General features: G+C 37.8%; 1 protein-coding gene across 1 annotated transcript in view; it reads right to left on the minus strand.

Moving 5' to 3' along the window:
- Nucleotides 1-15506, minus strand: part of EIF3H (eukaryotic translation initiation factor 3 subunit H) — an 88942-nt gene extending 73436 nt beyond the window's left edge. The window contains exon 1 of the mRNA XM_060115803.1: nucleotides 15341-15506. Within this exon, the coding sequence (XP_059971786.1) occupies nucleotides 15341-15472 (132 nt within the window). The 5' untranslated portion in view covers nucleotides 15473-15506. The remainder of the gene's footprint in view (nucleotides 1-15340) is intronic.
- Nucleotides 15507-19102: the final 3596 nt, after the last annotated feature.

Genomic DNA, 19102 nt, shown 5'->3' on the forward strand with positions numbered 1-19102 from the left:
GTAAAACTTACTTTTTATAGCTTGACCCCATATTTATGACTACTTATGAACTAGTGCCGACCAGGTTCCTTTTCCTATAAATTAGCAGGTAAATGAAGATTCTTCTACAAATTATGCCTTACGGGACAGAAACAAACTGGCCAGCAGAATCTGAAATTACCAAATTCTTCTACACCTCCCTAACATTGTCATATTCTGAGTCTAAATGCTTATTAACCTCCTTGACATGCCCTGCACAGTAAGTACTGTTCCTGGAATAGGTCAGCAGTCTCTAGAACCATCTCCTAGCTTTCTGAAGTTCGCATGTTCTCAGGATGGGCAAACCTTGCCAAAGAATCCCAACTTGCAAGACAGTAAACAGACTTCCTGTCTGCTGAAAGTACCCTAGAGGAACCATTTTTTCCTACTATTGTTTACTATTCAGTGAAGACAATTTGAAAATGCAAAGCAGACTATTTCTAATCTCCAATGAACAAAATACTATTTAAGTGTCTGACATTAAAAAAAAAAAAAAATGAAAACCTAACTTTGCCCAAAAGGCTAAAAGCAACAAAGAATTTAACTTCCAAGACAGAAAGTATTCTCAATACTATAGGATAAAATATAAATAATAATCTAAAATATCCAAATAAATTAGTTATACCAGAAGTCAATCAACCTAAACTTTGAGTTAATTAATAAGCATGATGGGTTAAATCTTCCATCCTTCCTGGAAAGGAACACTTAGCAGAATCTCTAATCAAAAGCACATCAGAAACTTTCAGTTCCATACCAGGGAACAATTTAAATCTGACCAAAATAAAGATTATGCTTTCTGATGAATTGGAGTAATTTCCTATCAAATATGATGTCTACAAAGACCCGTTACTACAGAAAAACTTGGAAGCCCTGCATAGAATCACCAGAATTCTGTTATTTTCAGCTTCTTTCATTCACTCATTAATCCATTCACCCAGATATTTGCTGAGTGACTTCTACAGGCCAGTTATAGCAATGCCAGGCCCTGTGAATATGAAACTAAATCAAATACATAAGGCCTTTACTTTCGTGGGGCTTATATTTTAGAACATCAGTTCTCACATATTTTAATCAAAGGGCCCTTATAACACTCTTAAAAACTACTGTGGACCTCAAAGAACTTTTATATTGACATTTACATATGAAAATTCAAACCAAAAATGTTCAAAATACCTTATTCACTTAAAACAATAAATGCATCACAAACTAACTTAAATTACATTTTCATGTAAAATAACTAATTTCCGAAACAAAAAACTTAACCAGGATACAAAAATGACATTGTTTCACATTTCTGTAAAACATTTACCTTTTCAAAAATAAATTTTAACCAGGATAGGAGAATGACACTGTTTTACAGTTTTGTAACTCCTATTAATGTCTAGTTTAATAAAAGACAACTGGATTCTCCTATCTGCTTCTGTATTCAGTCTTTTACATAACACATCATGTAGCATCTGAAAACCTCCATTAAACACTCATGAAATAATTAGAGTAAAAGTGACAAATAATGTTTATAGTTATTATTACGAAAATAGTTTAGATCTCGGACACCCTCTAAAAGAGTGTTGGGGATTCTCAAAGTTTAAGAACCACTATTCTAGAATGACAATTAAGAAAATTAACGTGCTTATACATTGTTAAAAGCACTATGAAGAAAACAGAGAAATGTGCTGTTAGCTAGGTTGATCTGGAAAAGGCCTCTCTCTGAGATGACCCCTGAGCAGAGAGCTGAAGAACAAGCAGCCAGCCCTACGAAGAGCTGGGTGAAGTGAACATTTGCCAACTATGGGTTTTAAACACTAGTTCAAAAAAATACTAATATTTGCTTTTCATAAAATATACAAGTTGTATCTTAAGGGAACAAAAAGGCCTAAAGAGGGATGAACAGTAGGGTGGGAGTAGTACACTTTCATGTTTTTACCAAAAGCTCTGGCATATAAATAATAAACCCGATCTCCTAGCAGACTCAGTTACATCCTAAGATACTACTACATAATTCAAAACTAACAATTTCATATCATTTTTGTTGATGAATTGTGAAACAATATATTAATAAAATCCTTTCAGGAAAGGTTTGCCATGGCTTTTATAATCAGCAATATTTCTAATACCACTGTCAAGGTTAATCTTTACCTGGTAAAGATACGTCTATGAAGTTACCACCCAAAATTCTTCTAATCAAGGTAGCAACTCTAATGAAGTTCAAAGTTAAAAAGTAATTTAAGAACTGAAGCTGGAACTTTCTGGCCTTGCAATATACGAATACAAAGTACCTCAACCCCCTCTACTCCTGTGCGCATGCAGAAATGATGAATAAGCTGCATTTCTGAAAAGCTTAACTCGACAGTCAACCAAGCTAGAAGAGAAAACTCACAGACCAGAGCATTAACCCTGTGAGTTAACACAGCAGTATCCAAAGGTACATCAGACCTAGATACAATCCCCAAGGGCAAGGAACTGCACTGCAGCCCAATCTCTGTCCTGGGTCAGCAGATGGGGTCTTGACTTGTTTGACTCAAGGAAGTGGAAACTAAGACCTTTCCAAAAAGCTAGAGCTCCATGAAAATTGTTGGTGGAAAGACAGAAAACAGTAATTGCAGTATCGTATAGTTAAATATAAACTTACTACATGATCCAAATCCCTACTCCTCAGAATTTACCCAAGAAGAATAAAAACATATTCACACAAATATATGTTCACAAATGTTCACAGTAGCACTATTCATAATAGACAAAACCTGGAAGCAACCCAAAAGTCTACCAAACAGGTGGATAAAAAACTGCAATAGGCTATCCATTCTATGGAATACTACTCAGCACTAAAAAGGAACAAAGTGGGCTTCCCTGGTGGCACAGTGGCCGAGAGTCTGCCTGCCAATGCAGGGGACACGGGTTCGTGCCCCGGTCCAGGAGGATCCCACATGCCGCAGAGCAGCTGGGCCCGTGAGCCATGGCCGCTGAGCCTGCGCTTCCGGAGCCTGTGCTCCGCAACGGGAGAGGCCACAACAGTGAGAGGCCCGCGTACCGCAAAAAAAAAAAAAAAAAAAAAGGAACAAAGTATCAATACAACAACAGGGAATCTCAAAAACATTATACTGAGTGAAAGAAGTCAACAAAATGCTATGTAGGGGCCTCCCTGGTGGCGCAGTGGTTGAGAGTCCGCCTGCCGATGCAGGGGACACGGGTTCGTGCCCCGATCCCGGAGGATCCCACATGCCGCGGAGCGGCTGGGCCCGCGAGCCATGGCCGCGGAGCCTGTGTGTCCGGAGCCTGTGCTCCGCAACGGGAGAGGCCACAGCAGTGAGAGGCCCGCGTACAGCAAAAAAAAAAAAAAAATGCTATGTATTATATGACTTCCTTTATATGGAATTCTAGAAAAGGCAAAACCACAGCTGATAAGCCGTTGCCTTGGGGCCAAGGTGAGGGGGAGGATACTGAGGGCAGAAGGTCACAAATAATTGTATAATTGTGGTTCCCATTATATAATTATTTACAACTACTAAAGTTCATCAAACTGTACATTTAAAATGAGTGGGTTTTATTGTATATAAATAATACCTTAACTTTAAAAAACTGTATGTACTTTTTAAATGTCTATATGATGAAGAAACAATTCATATGTACCCATTCCAAATTTCATCCCCAATTTCAGAGTTCAAAGATCCCCTGAAATGCTATGAGGCCCAAGGAACTAGATTAAGAACCACTGCTATATTCTGACATTATTTATATTTTATATGTGTATATATAAACTCAAGTTTAAAATAATTCAAGTTTATAATAAGCCTAAGTAATCAAAAATAAATCAAAATAAATCAAAAATAAATCTGTATTATTTTAGAAGTCCGAGTATAACATTCAGAATTTTTCTTTTAAAGTATTTTAGAATTTAATGAGATTAATTAGGTAATTAATATATAATTTGTTACCTAGAAAAATCTGTTTATGTAAAACTAATTCACCAGGTATGGAGGTTCCTTAAAAAACTACAAATAGAACTACCATATGACCCAGCAATCCCACTATTGGGCATATACCCTGAGAAAACCGTAATTCAAAAAGAGACATGTACCAAAATGTTCATAGCAACCCTATTTACAATAGCCCGGAGATGGAAACAACCTAAGTGTCCATCATCGGATGAATGGGTAAAGAAGATGTGGCACATATATACAATGGAATATTACTCAGCCATAAAAAGAAATGAAATTGAGCTATTTGTAATGAGGTGGATGGACCTAGAGTCTGTCATACAGAGTGAAGTAAGTCAGAAAGAGAAAGACAAATACTGTATGCTGACACATATATATGGAATTTAAGGGAAAAAAATGTCATGAAGAACATAGGGGTAAGACAGGAATAAAGACACAGACCTACTAGAGAATGGACTTGAGGATATGGGGAGGGGGAAGGGTAAGGTGTGACAAAGTGAAAGAGCGGCATGGACATATATACACTACCAAACGTAAGGTAGATAGCTAGTGGGAAGCAGCCGCATAGCACAGGGAGGTCAGCTCGGTGCTTTGTGACCGCCTGGAGGGGTGGGATAGGGAGGGTGGGAGGGAGACGCAAAAGGGAGGGGATATGGGAACATATGTATATGTATAACTGATTAAATTTGTTATAAAGCAAAAAATAAAAAAAAAACCCTCAGAAAAAAAAAATAAAATAAAATAAAACTAATTCACCAGAAATTGGATGTTTACATGTTTACAAACACACACATACACAACCCCCAAAAAAAAGACATGGCTAAAAAATATCCACACTACCCAAAATTCTACATTAACAAGTATACTTCTCCAAGTCCATAAACCCTAAAAGCAAACATTCAAACCTGAAGGTCACAAATGAACTAAGAACCTCTTAAAATCAAATGTAGTATTTTGTGTCTACATACTTAAGGGCACTTTCTTGGAAAAAAGGTCCATGGCATTTGCCAGATTCCCAGAGGCCCATGACACACAAAGGGTTAGAAAGAGTTTTAAAAAGTAGTAAAAAAATGTATTATATACGTGCAGTTATGTATTTATGTTTGTATGAACAAGAATGGTGTGGAAGAACATACCTTTTCTTCTATGAATCTTTGTATTATAAGCATGTATTTGTTTTTAATTCAAAAAACATCAAATAGGGCTTCTCTGGTGGCACAGTGGTTGAGAGTCCGCCTGCCGATGCAGGGGACACGGGTCCGTGCCCCGGTCCAGGAAGATCCCACATGCCGCGGAGTGGCTAGGCCCGTGAGCCATGGCCGCTGAGCCTGCGCTTCCGGAGTCTGTGCTCCGCAACGGGAGAGGCCACAACAGTGAGAGGCCCGCGTAACGCAAAAAAAAAAAAAAAAAAAAAAAATCAAATAAAGAAAAAATTAAGGGAAATGATTTTAAAATACAGCAATCACTGCAATTTACTGTATGGCGTTGCACAAAGAAGAGCAAACTAATTTAATTTCCTTTTTTGACAGTGCTCCTGAGTTGACAGAATGGTGTGGACATAATATATCTTGATTTTAGCATGTTCTTTCGGGTACATTAAAAAAAAAATATGGACTGAATGAAGCATGGTTAAGTGGCTCTGAAAGGAAAAGAAAAAGAAAAAATCCACACACTATAAGCCTGAGCACCTGCTGACTTTAAATTCTAATGTCTTGTTGATACGGTTACTCTTCAACTCAATTCACAGATGTCGCTGCACACATACAGAAATTACCAGAAAATATGCATATGTACACACCATCAAGGTGAAAGAGGTAACTTCCAGATACATAGACTGGTTTTCAACAAGCGAGATCTGTTTAAGAGAAGCCTAACCTAAGCCAATTATAAATCAGCAAAATATCAATTCAAACTTTGTGCAAACTTATGGCAATAAATCTTCACCGGGAAAAGCAGCAGGTTTCCCACTGTCTCTGTACTACACATAAAAAGGATCTGTTGAAAGCCCAGTTTAAATGATTTAGGACCTAAGTAGTTCCAAACTGTTAGAACTATACCATCTATCATTTTTAACCTTCTTTTATAAAGCTGAGCTCATAAGGACTGCTCGGAGGTTTCAACCTGTACTGTGCACCTAGGGTAAACAAACACTGAATCTATTTGTTCATCTTGTTAGAATTCACAGATAAGAAATGCTGACATTATTTAAATGTTTTACCATTAAACCGGATAATAAAAAAAGTAAAAGTAGTGGTATTTAGTGATCACAATATTATTTTAGGTAGGTTCTACTAAATATTATTAGTTATAGGAAGTGGCTTTCCTCTGGTTATAGGAAGATGCTATTATCTAAAATAGGCATACAAATCATTTATAACAGCACTTCTCAAACTACAAGCAGCAAAGAACTCATTTCCCTCCCGTCCACCACAGACCAGTATTTTAGTCAAAGAAAAAAAATTACTTACTAGAAAGTGAAAACATATTTTTAAAGACATAGAGAATACAAGCTCAGGGGTCACAAGCTTGGCTACAAAGCAATATTAAACTGCTGTCAAAGTTTCTAAAGACTCAGTCTGAATCCCGTGCTTGTCTCAGGCAGACCAGTAACAGTTCACACTTAATCAGCACTGGTTTATAGAACCTGTAACGTTAGGCAGGTACAGTTCTCTCCCAACTCCAGGAGCGGAACGTTGAGAGTTTATAATCAAACACTTCCTAATTTATGTCACTGATAACGAAGTCTCTCAAAATATAACATTATCTCAATAGATGTGGACTCTAAACTGTGTAGCTACCAAACCCATAGCTTCCCCCCAACCCCCGCTTGCTACAGGAGAGGACAGGCACTTGCTGGGCTCAGACCACTATTCTCTTAGTTTTGATTCTATTCTGAACTCTGTATGTTTAAGAAGGGTAAAAACAAACTCATTTCAGCAGCAGAACTCCACTTTGAATCGCATGCTCTGTAAGACAGAGGTAAGACAGTAAATCATTTATCAAGTGAGCGAGCCCAGCTGAAGCCCCAAACATGCAAACCTTGATTTGCTGTCTTCCATTTGTTGTCTAGTACACAGTAACTCTAGAATTAATCTTTATTTTTGTGGAAAAAAAATAATGTTCAAGTGAGAGAGAAAACTTCAGTAAAAGCTTAAAATTAATTCTTACAAGTACACACAAATGTGAACCTCTGGTCTGTACAAACAGGAAAACCATATAGCATAGTTCAGTCTGGGCACTAGAATTCAAAACTAAGCTCGAGCGCCAGCTCTGTGGCCTTAAGGTTACCTTACCACCTATATCCTATGGAGATAGTCAGTACCTATTCTCACAGCATAGTTACAAGGATTAAAAAATAACCCACCCAAAGTACCTATCACACTGCGCCTAGTAAAGCCTCAATAACCGTTAGCGACTATTACAACTACTATTTTACAATAAATATTTTACCTAATCTCTTTCATTCATCCATCCATCTATCTATCCCACAAATATTTAGTGAGTTACTAGAATATGCCAGATACCCTCATGGCACTTACCCCTGTCTCCTCAGAATGTTCAGAGTCTATTCCTCAGAGATTTTTTTCAGTCTTATAAGATATAAATATGACTTATTAAAAATCAGCCACTTAATGCCAAATTTCCATTTTTGTTTAGACTTACCAGGCATCTGTACCTAGAGCTATCTCTTATAACAACCAATACCACAGGGTTTTAGGACAGGATTTTTTAATCTGCATTAAAAAGTCAAGAGTGTGAGTAAACTGATTAATTGATTTATTCAAAATATTGTGTATATGTGTATGGATGGACGGATGTAAGTTTCCTTAAAACATCATTATCCTTGTTAAAAATAAAGACTAGATCCACTACAAGAGTTTCTTAAGTCTGAAATAAAAAGGTAAAGCCCAAACTGCACCAGTTGCTAGCCAGACAGAAGAGGTCAGACAGGATGCATGATTCCTAGCTGGCTTTATTCCAGTTTTGTAGATTCTGGGAAGTAAGGTCCACAGCCTGAATTTCTCACATCCATCACCGTCAAAGAACAGCTATTACTGTAGAAGAATTTTAGTCTCAAAGAAACTGTAATGCCACAGAATCTCCCCTTAGCATATTCTGTAAAGTCAATATCTAGACTTTCATTTAATTCTGGCTTCTCTCACTGACTGATCTGTGAACTTGGCAGTTTTCTTATTTGGTTAAGCCTGGATCATTTTTTCTAACACTGAACAAAGAAGGTAGTTACTGCCAAAATGTAAATTCAAAAAACAGAAAGCAGCATTAGTCTTAAATTTAACACATTTTATGGCTCAAGTGGGATGGGGTTCCATTTCATAACTGGCTGAGTCAAATAATAAATAGGATTTAAATCACTGCTGTTAAGTTTTGATGTGAAAGAAATTCAAGTAACTTCAATAAGAAAAAAAAAAAGATATTTTGCTCCTGACACATATGGGATTAGTTACAATGTTCCAATACACTTAACCAATATCGCTTCTATAATATTGCAGTTGAAAGACTGTATTTCATAATAATTCTCTTGGATCTAATGCTCATTGATGGTCCACAGATTTAAAGTTAAATCAACTATTAATTGTTGGGGAAAGGTGAAGAAGGACAACGCAGCCTCAAGAAATTCAACAGAACAGCTCTGCCCTCATCATAAAAATAAGTCATCACAAAGTACAATGATGCAATCAAACACACAAATGTGTAATTTCAATTAAATGTTAACTGAGAAGGATATTTAACTTAGAATATTAAATTTTTACTTTACCAATTCAATATACATAACCAATAAGCAAATTTTCCCACATATAGCTAGAAGATAATTTTCCTAAAGTAAAAGGCTTAGCTGGAACAAAATTCATTTCCCCTCTCACACAAAACAAACAAAATTTCAAAGCTGTTATGAGCTGTCTGCTTCCCAACACAGTTTAAGTTTATTATATTCAGGAGCATGAATCACTGCTTAATTAGAAGGCCTTAAGGTGATTTTTAGGTGCTTCGATTACAGTTTGTTTCTGCTTCCTTAACAGGAGGCAATACTTGCCAAAATAGGTCCAGAAGGAAACATTCAAAAAGAGTAACTGTGACTACCCCTGAGAAGAGGGTGGTTGAAGATAGGAATGGAAGTGACAGTTTCTTTTCACTACCTACTCTTTTTTGCGTTTTGATTTGTGTACCATGTGTACTCAGAGAAATGGCTGTTCAATTAAACAGGTTTAATCAATTAAAAGCACTTCAACTTTCCAGCATACAAAGTATACCACAATAATCCCAGGGGGAGGTGATTGATTATTCACCTTCTTTATCCTCAAGAGGTCCTTCAGAACAAAACTGAAGGTTATGCATTTCTGTACAAAATCTAAAATGGGTTTTCTTCTACCCAAAAGAAAAAGATGTTGGTTTTGTTTTAAAGGCTACCCTTAAACCAAACTTGAAAACAGTGTATCTACAAGCTCTCATTTGGAAGCTATAAACAAAAGGTAAAGAGGATCTTAAAAGTCAGGCTGTAAAGTTTGATTTTATTTTGTGTAATGAGGATTTTTCCAAGGAGTTTCTGCATTCTAGGACCACAGCTACTAAGTAAGTAACTTTAAGAGAATCCAAGGGAAACCCTAAGGAACAATCAAAGATAATACCAGAAGGCTGGGTGACTTGTGCAGATCTGTGAGTGTTATCACTATCAGACAAGAAATATTTACTGAATTGATGAACCACTGCAACAAGCATACTAACATGCATACTTAATTTTAAAAATAAAGACTAAGATTTTTAGAAACCCTAACTTTCAGGTGGCAATGGTGTCAAGAAACAGCACTCTATATTCTGTAAGTGGGAAAGCACACTGAACTATACAACTATTCTGGAGAGCAGTTTGGCAACATGCTTAATATGCTTAAAAATGTGCACAACCACCTTTAACCCATTAACTTCAACTATAGATATTTATTAAAGCGTTGATGAAACGCTAGAAAAGAAAATTCCAAACTCTTAATAGTGTATCCACCCTCAAGTTATGAGGGTATAAACTAATTTCCTTTGTGGTTTTTATATTTCTCCAAATTTTTCTTACTATGAATTATACCATTTTTTGTTTTCTAAAACATCCAATTTTAGCACATTACTGCTATCCCACAGATAAACAAACATTTGCTACTTATATCAAATGAAACTAGTTGGGGACAGGGATAGAAGGTAAAGGTATTGAGAAAAAAAAATGTTTCATATCATCAAGATACAATGAATACCTGTGGCATTTAGGTACTATTTGGGAGGAAAACAAATCCTTAAAATTTTATGCCAAAATACAGTTGATATTCAGACTCAAAGAGTAAAAAAGTTTTATATTTTGAGTAAGTTAATCCTGAGTTACCACTATTTTGCTAAATCCATTTTTTTTCCTTGTATGCTTGGGCTTGGTACCAACATCAATAAAATTCCAGAATACGGCTCTGGTATATACCAGTACGCACTTCAGCCCTTCGGTTTTGATGAAACAAGTACAGTTTGTCATCAAATAGATGGATATGTAAATTATACTATACTTTGCTATCAAGTCTAATCTTTACAGGAGATAACCATTTTATAGAACAATCTTCTACAAACAGTAGTTTGCAGGGGGAAAAGATAAAGCTATTTTCTCTTTCAGTATATTTTACCATATCCTGCCAAATGAAATAATATCCAAGTACCATAATTTAAATATTTTACAAAAACAAAATTATGAACTAATTTCCCAGAGAAAAGCAAATGCAACCAAGTTTTCATGTAGTGCTGAAATCAGGAACTTTTATCTAAAAAACTATCTAAAGGAGACCTCGTAAAGTAAAAGTGAGAGTATCTGACCACAAAAATAAGAACTGGCAAACACCGTCTTCAAAGCCTAATGATTTATAGAGGTTTTTCTCCCCAAAAATATCAGCTTTAAAGGCCCAGAAAAAGGTTGCCAAGGCTTAAAATATCTGGATAAACTTATGAAATCCTGGATAATAAGATCAGAACTTCTAATTATACAGGAGCTAGTTGAAGCCAAAGGTGACAAGAAAGCAAAAGATAAAAAGCCAGCAGTCTGATGTAAAAGACTTTCTGTGCCCACACCTTTTAATGTCGAAGCAGGCATTTGGGAAGTGATATATGCCATTTTATCTAGACTGCAACAACTACAGTTTAAATTTCTCATTATATTCCGTTTACTTGGTCAGGCATCCAGTTTGGAATCCCACTGTAACTAATACCAACTATTAAAATCAATCCCAGCTACTAAAACTGTTACGGACAATGATTAAACATCAGTAGGAAATTTTATATGTTAAGCTTTTATTTATTACAGTAGGAAGACCATACCTTATCCTCACATTAAAGCAGAAGAAAGTAAGGTCCAGAAATGCTACTTATTAAATCATCTCCATGTGAAATACCACATATGCTAAGCTCCTTCAATCATCCCCACAAAGCTACAAGGAACAACACTTAATGTAGCTCATCACTGATAGTGTATATGCCATAAACACAGGAAGCAAGCACTGTCATGAAGTTTTTTTAAAAAAGGAAATGGATTTCAACAAGCTTTCTCGCCTTAAGGGAAAGGAACAATGTCCAGGATGTCTGCAGGGTTATCCAAACCTTGGAAGCAACTTGAAATGAAAAAGTCAGATGGACTTAGGTTTGCCTACCTAAGGCAGGTAAACTACCTTACTTACGGATACCTACTAGTACTCCCCCTGACTCTCCTTAATATACAGTAAACCTTTCATTAACAGCATATGATTACACGCCAAGATGAGCAACACAAGCTGTCACCACAAAAAGTTCAGAAAAAGGAAGAGATCGATGTGGCCCAGAGCAGTACTACTCAAACATTAATATGCTATAAATTACCTGAAACAGTAGATCAGGAAAAATTCTGAAATACTATATTTCTGCATTTCTAACAAGCTACCAGGCGAGGCCAATTCTGCTTGTCTTGCCGGTCTTTGGATCATACTTTGAGTATCAAAAGTATAATGTACATAAGAAAGGTAAGATTCAGCCTGGTTTGGGGGGAACAAGGTGGGTTTTACATGAAAAGTCCAATAGGAAGAATTAGCTTGATCTTCTCTAGGAACAATGAGACCACTTGACTACAATGAAGACTCACTCATCCGTTCTACAAGGATATACTGAGCACGGACTCTGCACAATGTATAACAAAAGACACACTGACAAGCCTACTGAAATGCACAATTAAGATTATTGAGAGATATCATTTCACACAACGAAAACAAGCCATCTAACAGTCCATTAACATTTAGATGAGGAAAATTATGTTCTAGTCATACAATGAAATGCTATATAGTAATGAAAATGAATGAATTATAGCTCCTCACGCTAGAACAGAATAACCTCAAAATAATGGTATGAGATACGCATACGTATGATTCAAGACACAGGCGAACATATACTATGATTTAATTAATATTTCATTTTTTATTAATATAAACAGAACTAAACAAATTGGGAATACTCTGTGGGGTGAAGCTATAGAGAAAACTAAGAAATCACTGAAACAAAGCTCACAGGAGTGATTATAGGTTTCGAAGAAGGGATGGGAGAAAGGGATGAAACAGGGGAAGGGGCTTCAAAGATACTCATAATGTTGTTCTATTTCTCAAGTTAAATGCCAGGTAAGTGGATGTTTACTTTGTGATTATTTAAATTATGTACTACAGACACTATTTTGCATGTATAATATATCTTGATTTTTTTTTTTACAGTTCTTTGATAATGTTATCAATGACCTTTTTAAAAACTAAGTCAGGGACTTGGTGATAGCAGATTCTAGTAGCAGTTGAGTTAAAAAAAAGAATGGAAGACCACGAATATAGACAAATTCTTTAACCAGTGACTTCAAGGAAAAGAGTGGGGACTAAGAATGAACACAAAGTACTAAGTAAAAAGAGACAGGGCTCAACATTTTAATATGGGAAAGTCTGACAATGGTCACATGGTCAAGAGAAAGGTAACGTTAAAGATACAGAAAAAATTGATGAAACAGGACTAAAGCTTAGAAAGGAAAGGCTCAAGAAAAAAAGAAGAAAAATTGGCCTTGGCCATTACCAAGACACTGGAAACAAATGTGATTAAACATGAGGCTAACCAAATTAGTCCTGTGTGGCTGGAATGAACCGTTCCTACGTAGAAGCTTGGAAATAGTAGCAAATAAATGTGAACACAAAAGCAAGGACAACATCTTGGTGGGCCTTGAATTCATTGCAAAGTCACTAAAAACATTTCAAGGGGGCTTCCCTGGTGGCGCAGTGGTTGAGAGTCCGCCTGCCGATGCAGGGGACACGGGTTCGTGCCCCGATCCCGGAGGATCCCACATGCCGCGGAGCGGCTGGGCCCGCGAGCCATGGCCGCGGAGCCTGTGTGTCCGGAGCCTGTGCTCCGCAACGGGAGAGGCCACGGCAGTGAGAGGCCCGCGTACAGAGAAAAAAAAAAAAAAAAAAACATTTCAAGGGACTTCCCTGGCAGTCCAGTGGTTAAGACTCTGAGCTCCCACTGCAGGGGGCACAGGTTCAATCCCTGGTCGGGGGAACTAAGATCCCACATGCTGTGCAACACGGCCAGGAGGGAAAAAAAAAACCATTTCAAGAGGAAAGTTAACAAGGTCTGAACGTTCACATTAAGTGAATGTTTTAATAAAAGTATGCAGGCTAAGAAATCAAGTCAAGATGCCATTAAAATAATCTTTATAAAAGAAGATATCGGGACATGAAACAGGAGCAGTACAAAATTCATCAGTTTATCCTATCTATGTCAATTAACCTGTTCCGTTTTGGGAACAGAACAGGTGAAAAACCATAATCCGTGCGTGCCCTCAGTAGCTTACATTCTAGTGGGGGAGACAAACAAGAAAGCAAACAAGACAATTACAGGCAGTAGAAAATACTACGAAGGAAATAAAGGTGATGTATGAAGAGTGATGGGGGGGATGGGGCTATTTTTTACCGGGTTGTTAGGCAAGGCCTTTCTTGAGATGCTGACATTTAAGCCAATACCTAAAGGCTCAAAAGAAGCCACGGAGAAGGAAAAATATTTGAGAGAGTATTTCAGGCCGAGAAAACAAAATTCTGAAAGCTCACTGTGACTGAAGCCTAGAAGAAAGTATGAGGTGAGTCTGAAGAAAGAGACAAGAGTAGCAGGACCCTGAAGTCTGTATAAGAAGTCTGTATTTTATTGTAAGTGGATGTGGTTGGTGACATAGAGATGAGAAGCAGATGAATTTGATATATTTTGAAGGTGAAACAAACAATTTGCTGAGGGACTGTATGCTGAGGGTAAAAAAAAAAAGAACATGCATACATGAATCCCTAGGTTTTGACTTTTTCAAATGGAGAGATAGTAGTTCCATTTATTAAGATGGGAGAGACTGAGGTAAGATTAATGAGTGGGAGAGTCAATAATTTTATTTTGGACACGTTAAATTTGAAGTACCTATGAGATATCCAAACAGTGATAGCAAGTAGGCAGCTGGATATATAAGAGTGGCATTCAAGAACCAAGTCTGGCAAGAAATATAAATCTAGGAGTTATCAAAGTACAAATATTTAAAGCTTTGAAAAGGGGCCTTAAAGAAAGTCTACCACTGTAACTTCTACAAATAATACCAGTAGCAGCTAAAATTAAATGGTAACACGTTTTACCATTTAATTTACCAAGCACAAAGAGATTAAGTAACATGCCCAATGTCATTCAGCTAATTGTAGAGCTAGATTCCAACCCAAGCAGTCTGACTCCAGAGTTGTGCTTTCATCTACTTTGTCAAGCAGAGACCAGGTGGAAGGAAGCCTAAACCCAAATCCTGAGGCACTCCAATGTTCACAGATAGGGAAAGCAGAAACCAACATACAAGATATTTATTCCAATTACGCCGTTTCAGGTAAGCGCTGAACCACAGGCTCAAAAGTGGCTACAAAGTAAATCTCCACTTGTGAAGTTACAGATGTCAGATGCCAGCAGGGAAGCAATAAAGTTTACTCTCCCCTTCCAAAAGCCCTAGAGTCCTAGATCCTTCTCGACACCTCCGTCACCTACTTGTCTCCCAGAAGAGTCATCCTCCAAATAACCTCTCCCAAGCATCTCAAAACAAGACCCCAAGAATCTGTCACACACACACCCTAGCCTAGGTCCCCTTTCTCAGCCCTCACCTCCCCCATTAGATAGCAGAGAAGGCGGCCGCGTCTCCCGAGCAGAAAATGAAGATAAAGAAAGGTTTTAGGGAAAAACCTTGGCCCAGCCTCAGCAAGCCCAGAGGGGAGGCTGCCGGGAAGCACGTCTGGCGGAACCGGGCTGGGAACTGAGCTCCCCACGTGGGCCTGGGGAGACGGAACCCCACTCACCAAGCCATCTATCTGCACTTGCTTCACGGCTGAATCTCCGGACCCCCCTTTGCCTTTGCCTTTCGCTGCAGCGCCGGTGGTGGAGCTGGAAGAAGTGGCAGCAGAGCCGGTGCCTTCTTTGCGGGACGCCATCTTTCCAGCCGGACAGGAAAAGAGAGAAACGTGAGTAACCGGAAGCGGAAGTACAAGCTTCACGTGACGTCAGACGCAGTCTGGCGTTCGAGAGGCGGAGCTCTTAGGAAAGGCCGGGGCGCCTCCTTTCTCGCTTCCAGTCACCTTCGGCAATGGAATCCTCTGCACAGTCGCGTTGTTCGTTAGCGGCTTACAGAAAGCTTTAAGAAAGGAAAAAATGGACTTTTAAAAATGTTTTGCACTTTATGTTTAGTCGGTCTCCACTAGGCAGTTGATCATAACTGCATTATAGCTCGCATTTATGTAGCGTCCCATTCGTAAAAAATGCTTTCACTTCTAATTTTTTAAATTAATCCCCATTTCCAATCTTGGAAACTATGAAGAGCTGTACAAACTCCCATGTTAGGAAATTGAGACGTGATTTGTCTAACGTCATTCTGTTAATTAGTGGTGAGCCATATTGCAGTTTGTTTAAAATTTCTTTGCAATTTTTGTCCTTTTAAATATCCCACTAAGATTTTCCAGTCATGTATGCTAAACACACTACATGGGTTCTTGTAATCTGAACAAAGACAGTGTATGTGGGCCCTCTGCATGAAATAGCCCAGAGCCAAAAGATACAAATACAGAGAGAGAAAGAGAGCGAGCGAGAATGAAGTAGAATTTTAAACAGGAAATCAATATGATCACCCTAACTAGAAAGGGTCTAGAAGGAATGACATTCCTTCACTTGGATTCCTAGTTTCCTCCCTATCTCACTGACTGATCCTTTCTTCTCAGTCACCATTGCTGATTTCTTTACCCTTCCCTAATTTTAAAATTAAAATTAAGTTTTATTTTAATTAAATTAATTTAACTTAAGAACAGCAGCAGTGTTCAATCCTTGTACATCTTCATTCCCTTATCTTTACTCCCTATCTCAAGGCTCATCATGCAGTGCTGATGATTCCCAAATTTATATTTCCCCAGACCTCTCCACTGAACTCCACACAAGCATATCCATCTGTCTATTCAACATCTCCACTTAAATGTCCCACAAGCACCTCCAACTTAACCTTTCAAAAATTGAGCTCCAAATACCACCTCCCCTCGAAAACAATGTTCTTCCCACAGTCTTCCCTCTGTCATTTGATGACAGTGTTATTCTTCTAGTTGATAAGGACAAAGCCCTTGGGGCCATCTTTGACTCCTCTGTTTCCTTCACACCCTACCCCTGCTTCATTGGAAACTTCTGTAGGCTCCACATTAAAAATGTGGAGGGTGGGAGGGAGGGAGATGCATGAGGGAAGGGATGTGGGAACAGATGTATATGTATGACTGATTCACTTTGTTATAAAGCAGAAACTAATAAAAAAATAAATAAATAAAAGTTAAAAAAAAATGTATTCAAAATCCAGACTTCTTTTGGGAAGATGAAGTAGAAATATTTTTTCCTATTCCTCCCTATAAGTACAACAAAATCCCAGGCTATTATATAATAAAAGAAACATAAGACTCTGCAAGGTGAAGAGAAGGAGAAAGACTGGTTAGGGACATGGGGACCCAAGGAGCAACGCAGTGGTAATTTCCCAGTTTCTATTTGCCGCATATATCCCAGACTTGGAGCTGAAGTCCAGTCACCTGAAAATATCAACAGGCACAGATTTTAAAACTCCAACAAAAGTCTGTTCTCTGCACACTGCCAGTAGAGACCATGTGGGGAGCTTGAACTTTCACCCCCACCAGACTGTATGTAATAAGGCACCCACTCCATCCCCCAATGGAGTGATGTCAAAGAAGGCCTAGTGGAGACTAAGGATTTCACCACAGCTGGTAATGAAGCCACCCACTCCTAATGCCAGTGAAGGAAACAAGAAGAGCAGTAATGAAGCATCTCTACCCCTCCCATCCAGGAGATATAAGTTCACGTGTAGTGGGAGCTGGAACTCCCATCCTCCAGCAATAACAAGGAACTAGTTCTACCCCCAAGGGAATCAATGGAGGCTGAACGTGAAACTTCTATTTGTACCCTCCTAAGGCAGTGATAAGAAGGACTCCCTCTTCTTTCCATTGCCAGAGCTGTGTCAGAGGAAACCAGCTAAAACACATGTCTCAAGATCCAGTGTTCTGCATAAATAACAAATGTTGGCGAGAATGTGGAAAAAAGGGAACCCACATACACTGTTGGTGGGAATGTAAATTGGTGCAGCCACTGTGGAAAACAGTATGAAGACTTCTCAAAAAACTAAAAGTAGAGCTACCATATGACACAGCAATTCCACTCCTGCGTATATACCCAAAAAAAACAAAAACACTAATTCGAAAAGATACATGCAACCCAATGTCCATAGCAGCATTATTTACAACAGCCAAGATATGGAAGCAGCCTAAGTGTCCAAGAACAGATGAATGGATAAAGAAGAGTGGTATGTATGTATAATGGAGTACTACTTGGCCATAAAAACGAGTGAAATTTTGCCATTTGCAGCAAAATGGATGGACTTGGAGGGCAAGTGGTTACCAGTGTGGAGAGGGAAGGGGAAAGGAGCAATAGGAGTGCGGGAGTTAGAGGTACAAACTATTAGTTATTAAATAAGCTACAAAGATATATTGTACAACATGGGGAATATAGCTAATATTTTATAATACTATATATGGAGTATAGCCTTTAAAAATTGTGAATCACTGTATACCTGTAACCTATATAATATTGTACAGCAACTATACTTCAACTTTTTTTAAAGTTTAAGAAATAAAAAAAGAAGATCCAGAGTTCTGTAACAAAATACCCAGAAGTCTATGTCTCAATTTAAAAAAAATCACTCATCATCACATCAAGAACCAGGAAGATCTCAAACTGAATGAAAAGAGACAAATAGATGCCAGCACTGGAATTACAGAGATGTTAGAATTGTCCAACAAGGATTTTAAAGCAGTCACCATATAATGTTTCAACAAACAATTACGAACACACTTGAAACAAATGAAAAGAGTGTCAGAAAAGAAATTCAAAGTCTCAGCCAAGATATAAAAAAATATAAATAAGAATGAAACATAAATTTAGAACTTAAAAAATACAATAACCAAAAATAAAAAAGCTCAATGGATGGGCTTAACAGCAGAAAAGAAAGGACAATGGAAAAAAATCAGAGGACTGGAGATAGAATGATAAAAAGCACCCAGTCTGTACATAAATTAACAGAATATAAAATGGTACAGGCACTGTGAGAAAAAGTAGAGCAGATCCTCAAAAACTTATCATAGAATTACCAATTCCACTTCTAGGAATATACCCAAAAGTACTGAAAGCAAGGACTCAGGCAGATATCTGTACACCAGTGTCATAGCAGCATTATTCATAATAGCCAAAAGGTGGAAGCAACTCAAATGTTCTTCAGCAGATGAATGAATAAATAAAATGTGGTATTTACATACAAGGGTATATAATTCAGCCTTAAAAAGAAATGAAAGTCAGAGATATGCTGAACCTTTTCAACAAGGATGAACCCTGAAAACAGTATGCTAAATGAAATAAGCCAGACACAAAAGAACAAATATTGTATGATTCCATTTATATCAGGCACCTAGAATAGTGAAATCTGTAGAGAAGAAAAAGTAGAATAGCAATTACCAGGACTTGGAAAGAGGGAG

The sequence above is a fragment of the Mesoplodon densirostris genome, chromosome 13 (genome assembly GCF_025265405.1).
Source record: "Mesoplodon densirostris isolate mMesDen1 chromosome 13, mMesDen1 primary haplotype, whole genome shotgun sequence".
Taxonomy (NCBI): domain Eukaryota; kingdom Metazoa; phylum Chordata; class Mammalia; order Artiodactyla; family Ziphiidae; genus Mesoplodon; species Mesoplodon densirostris.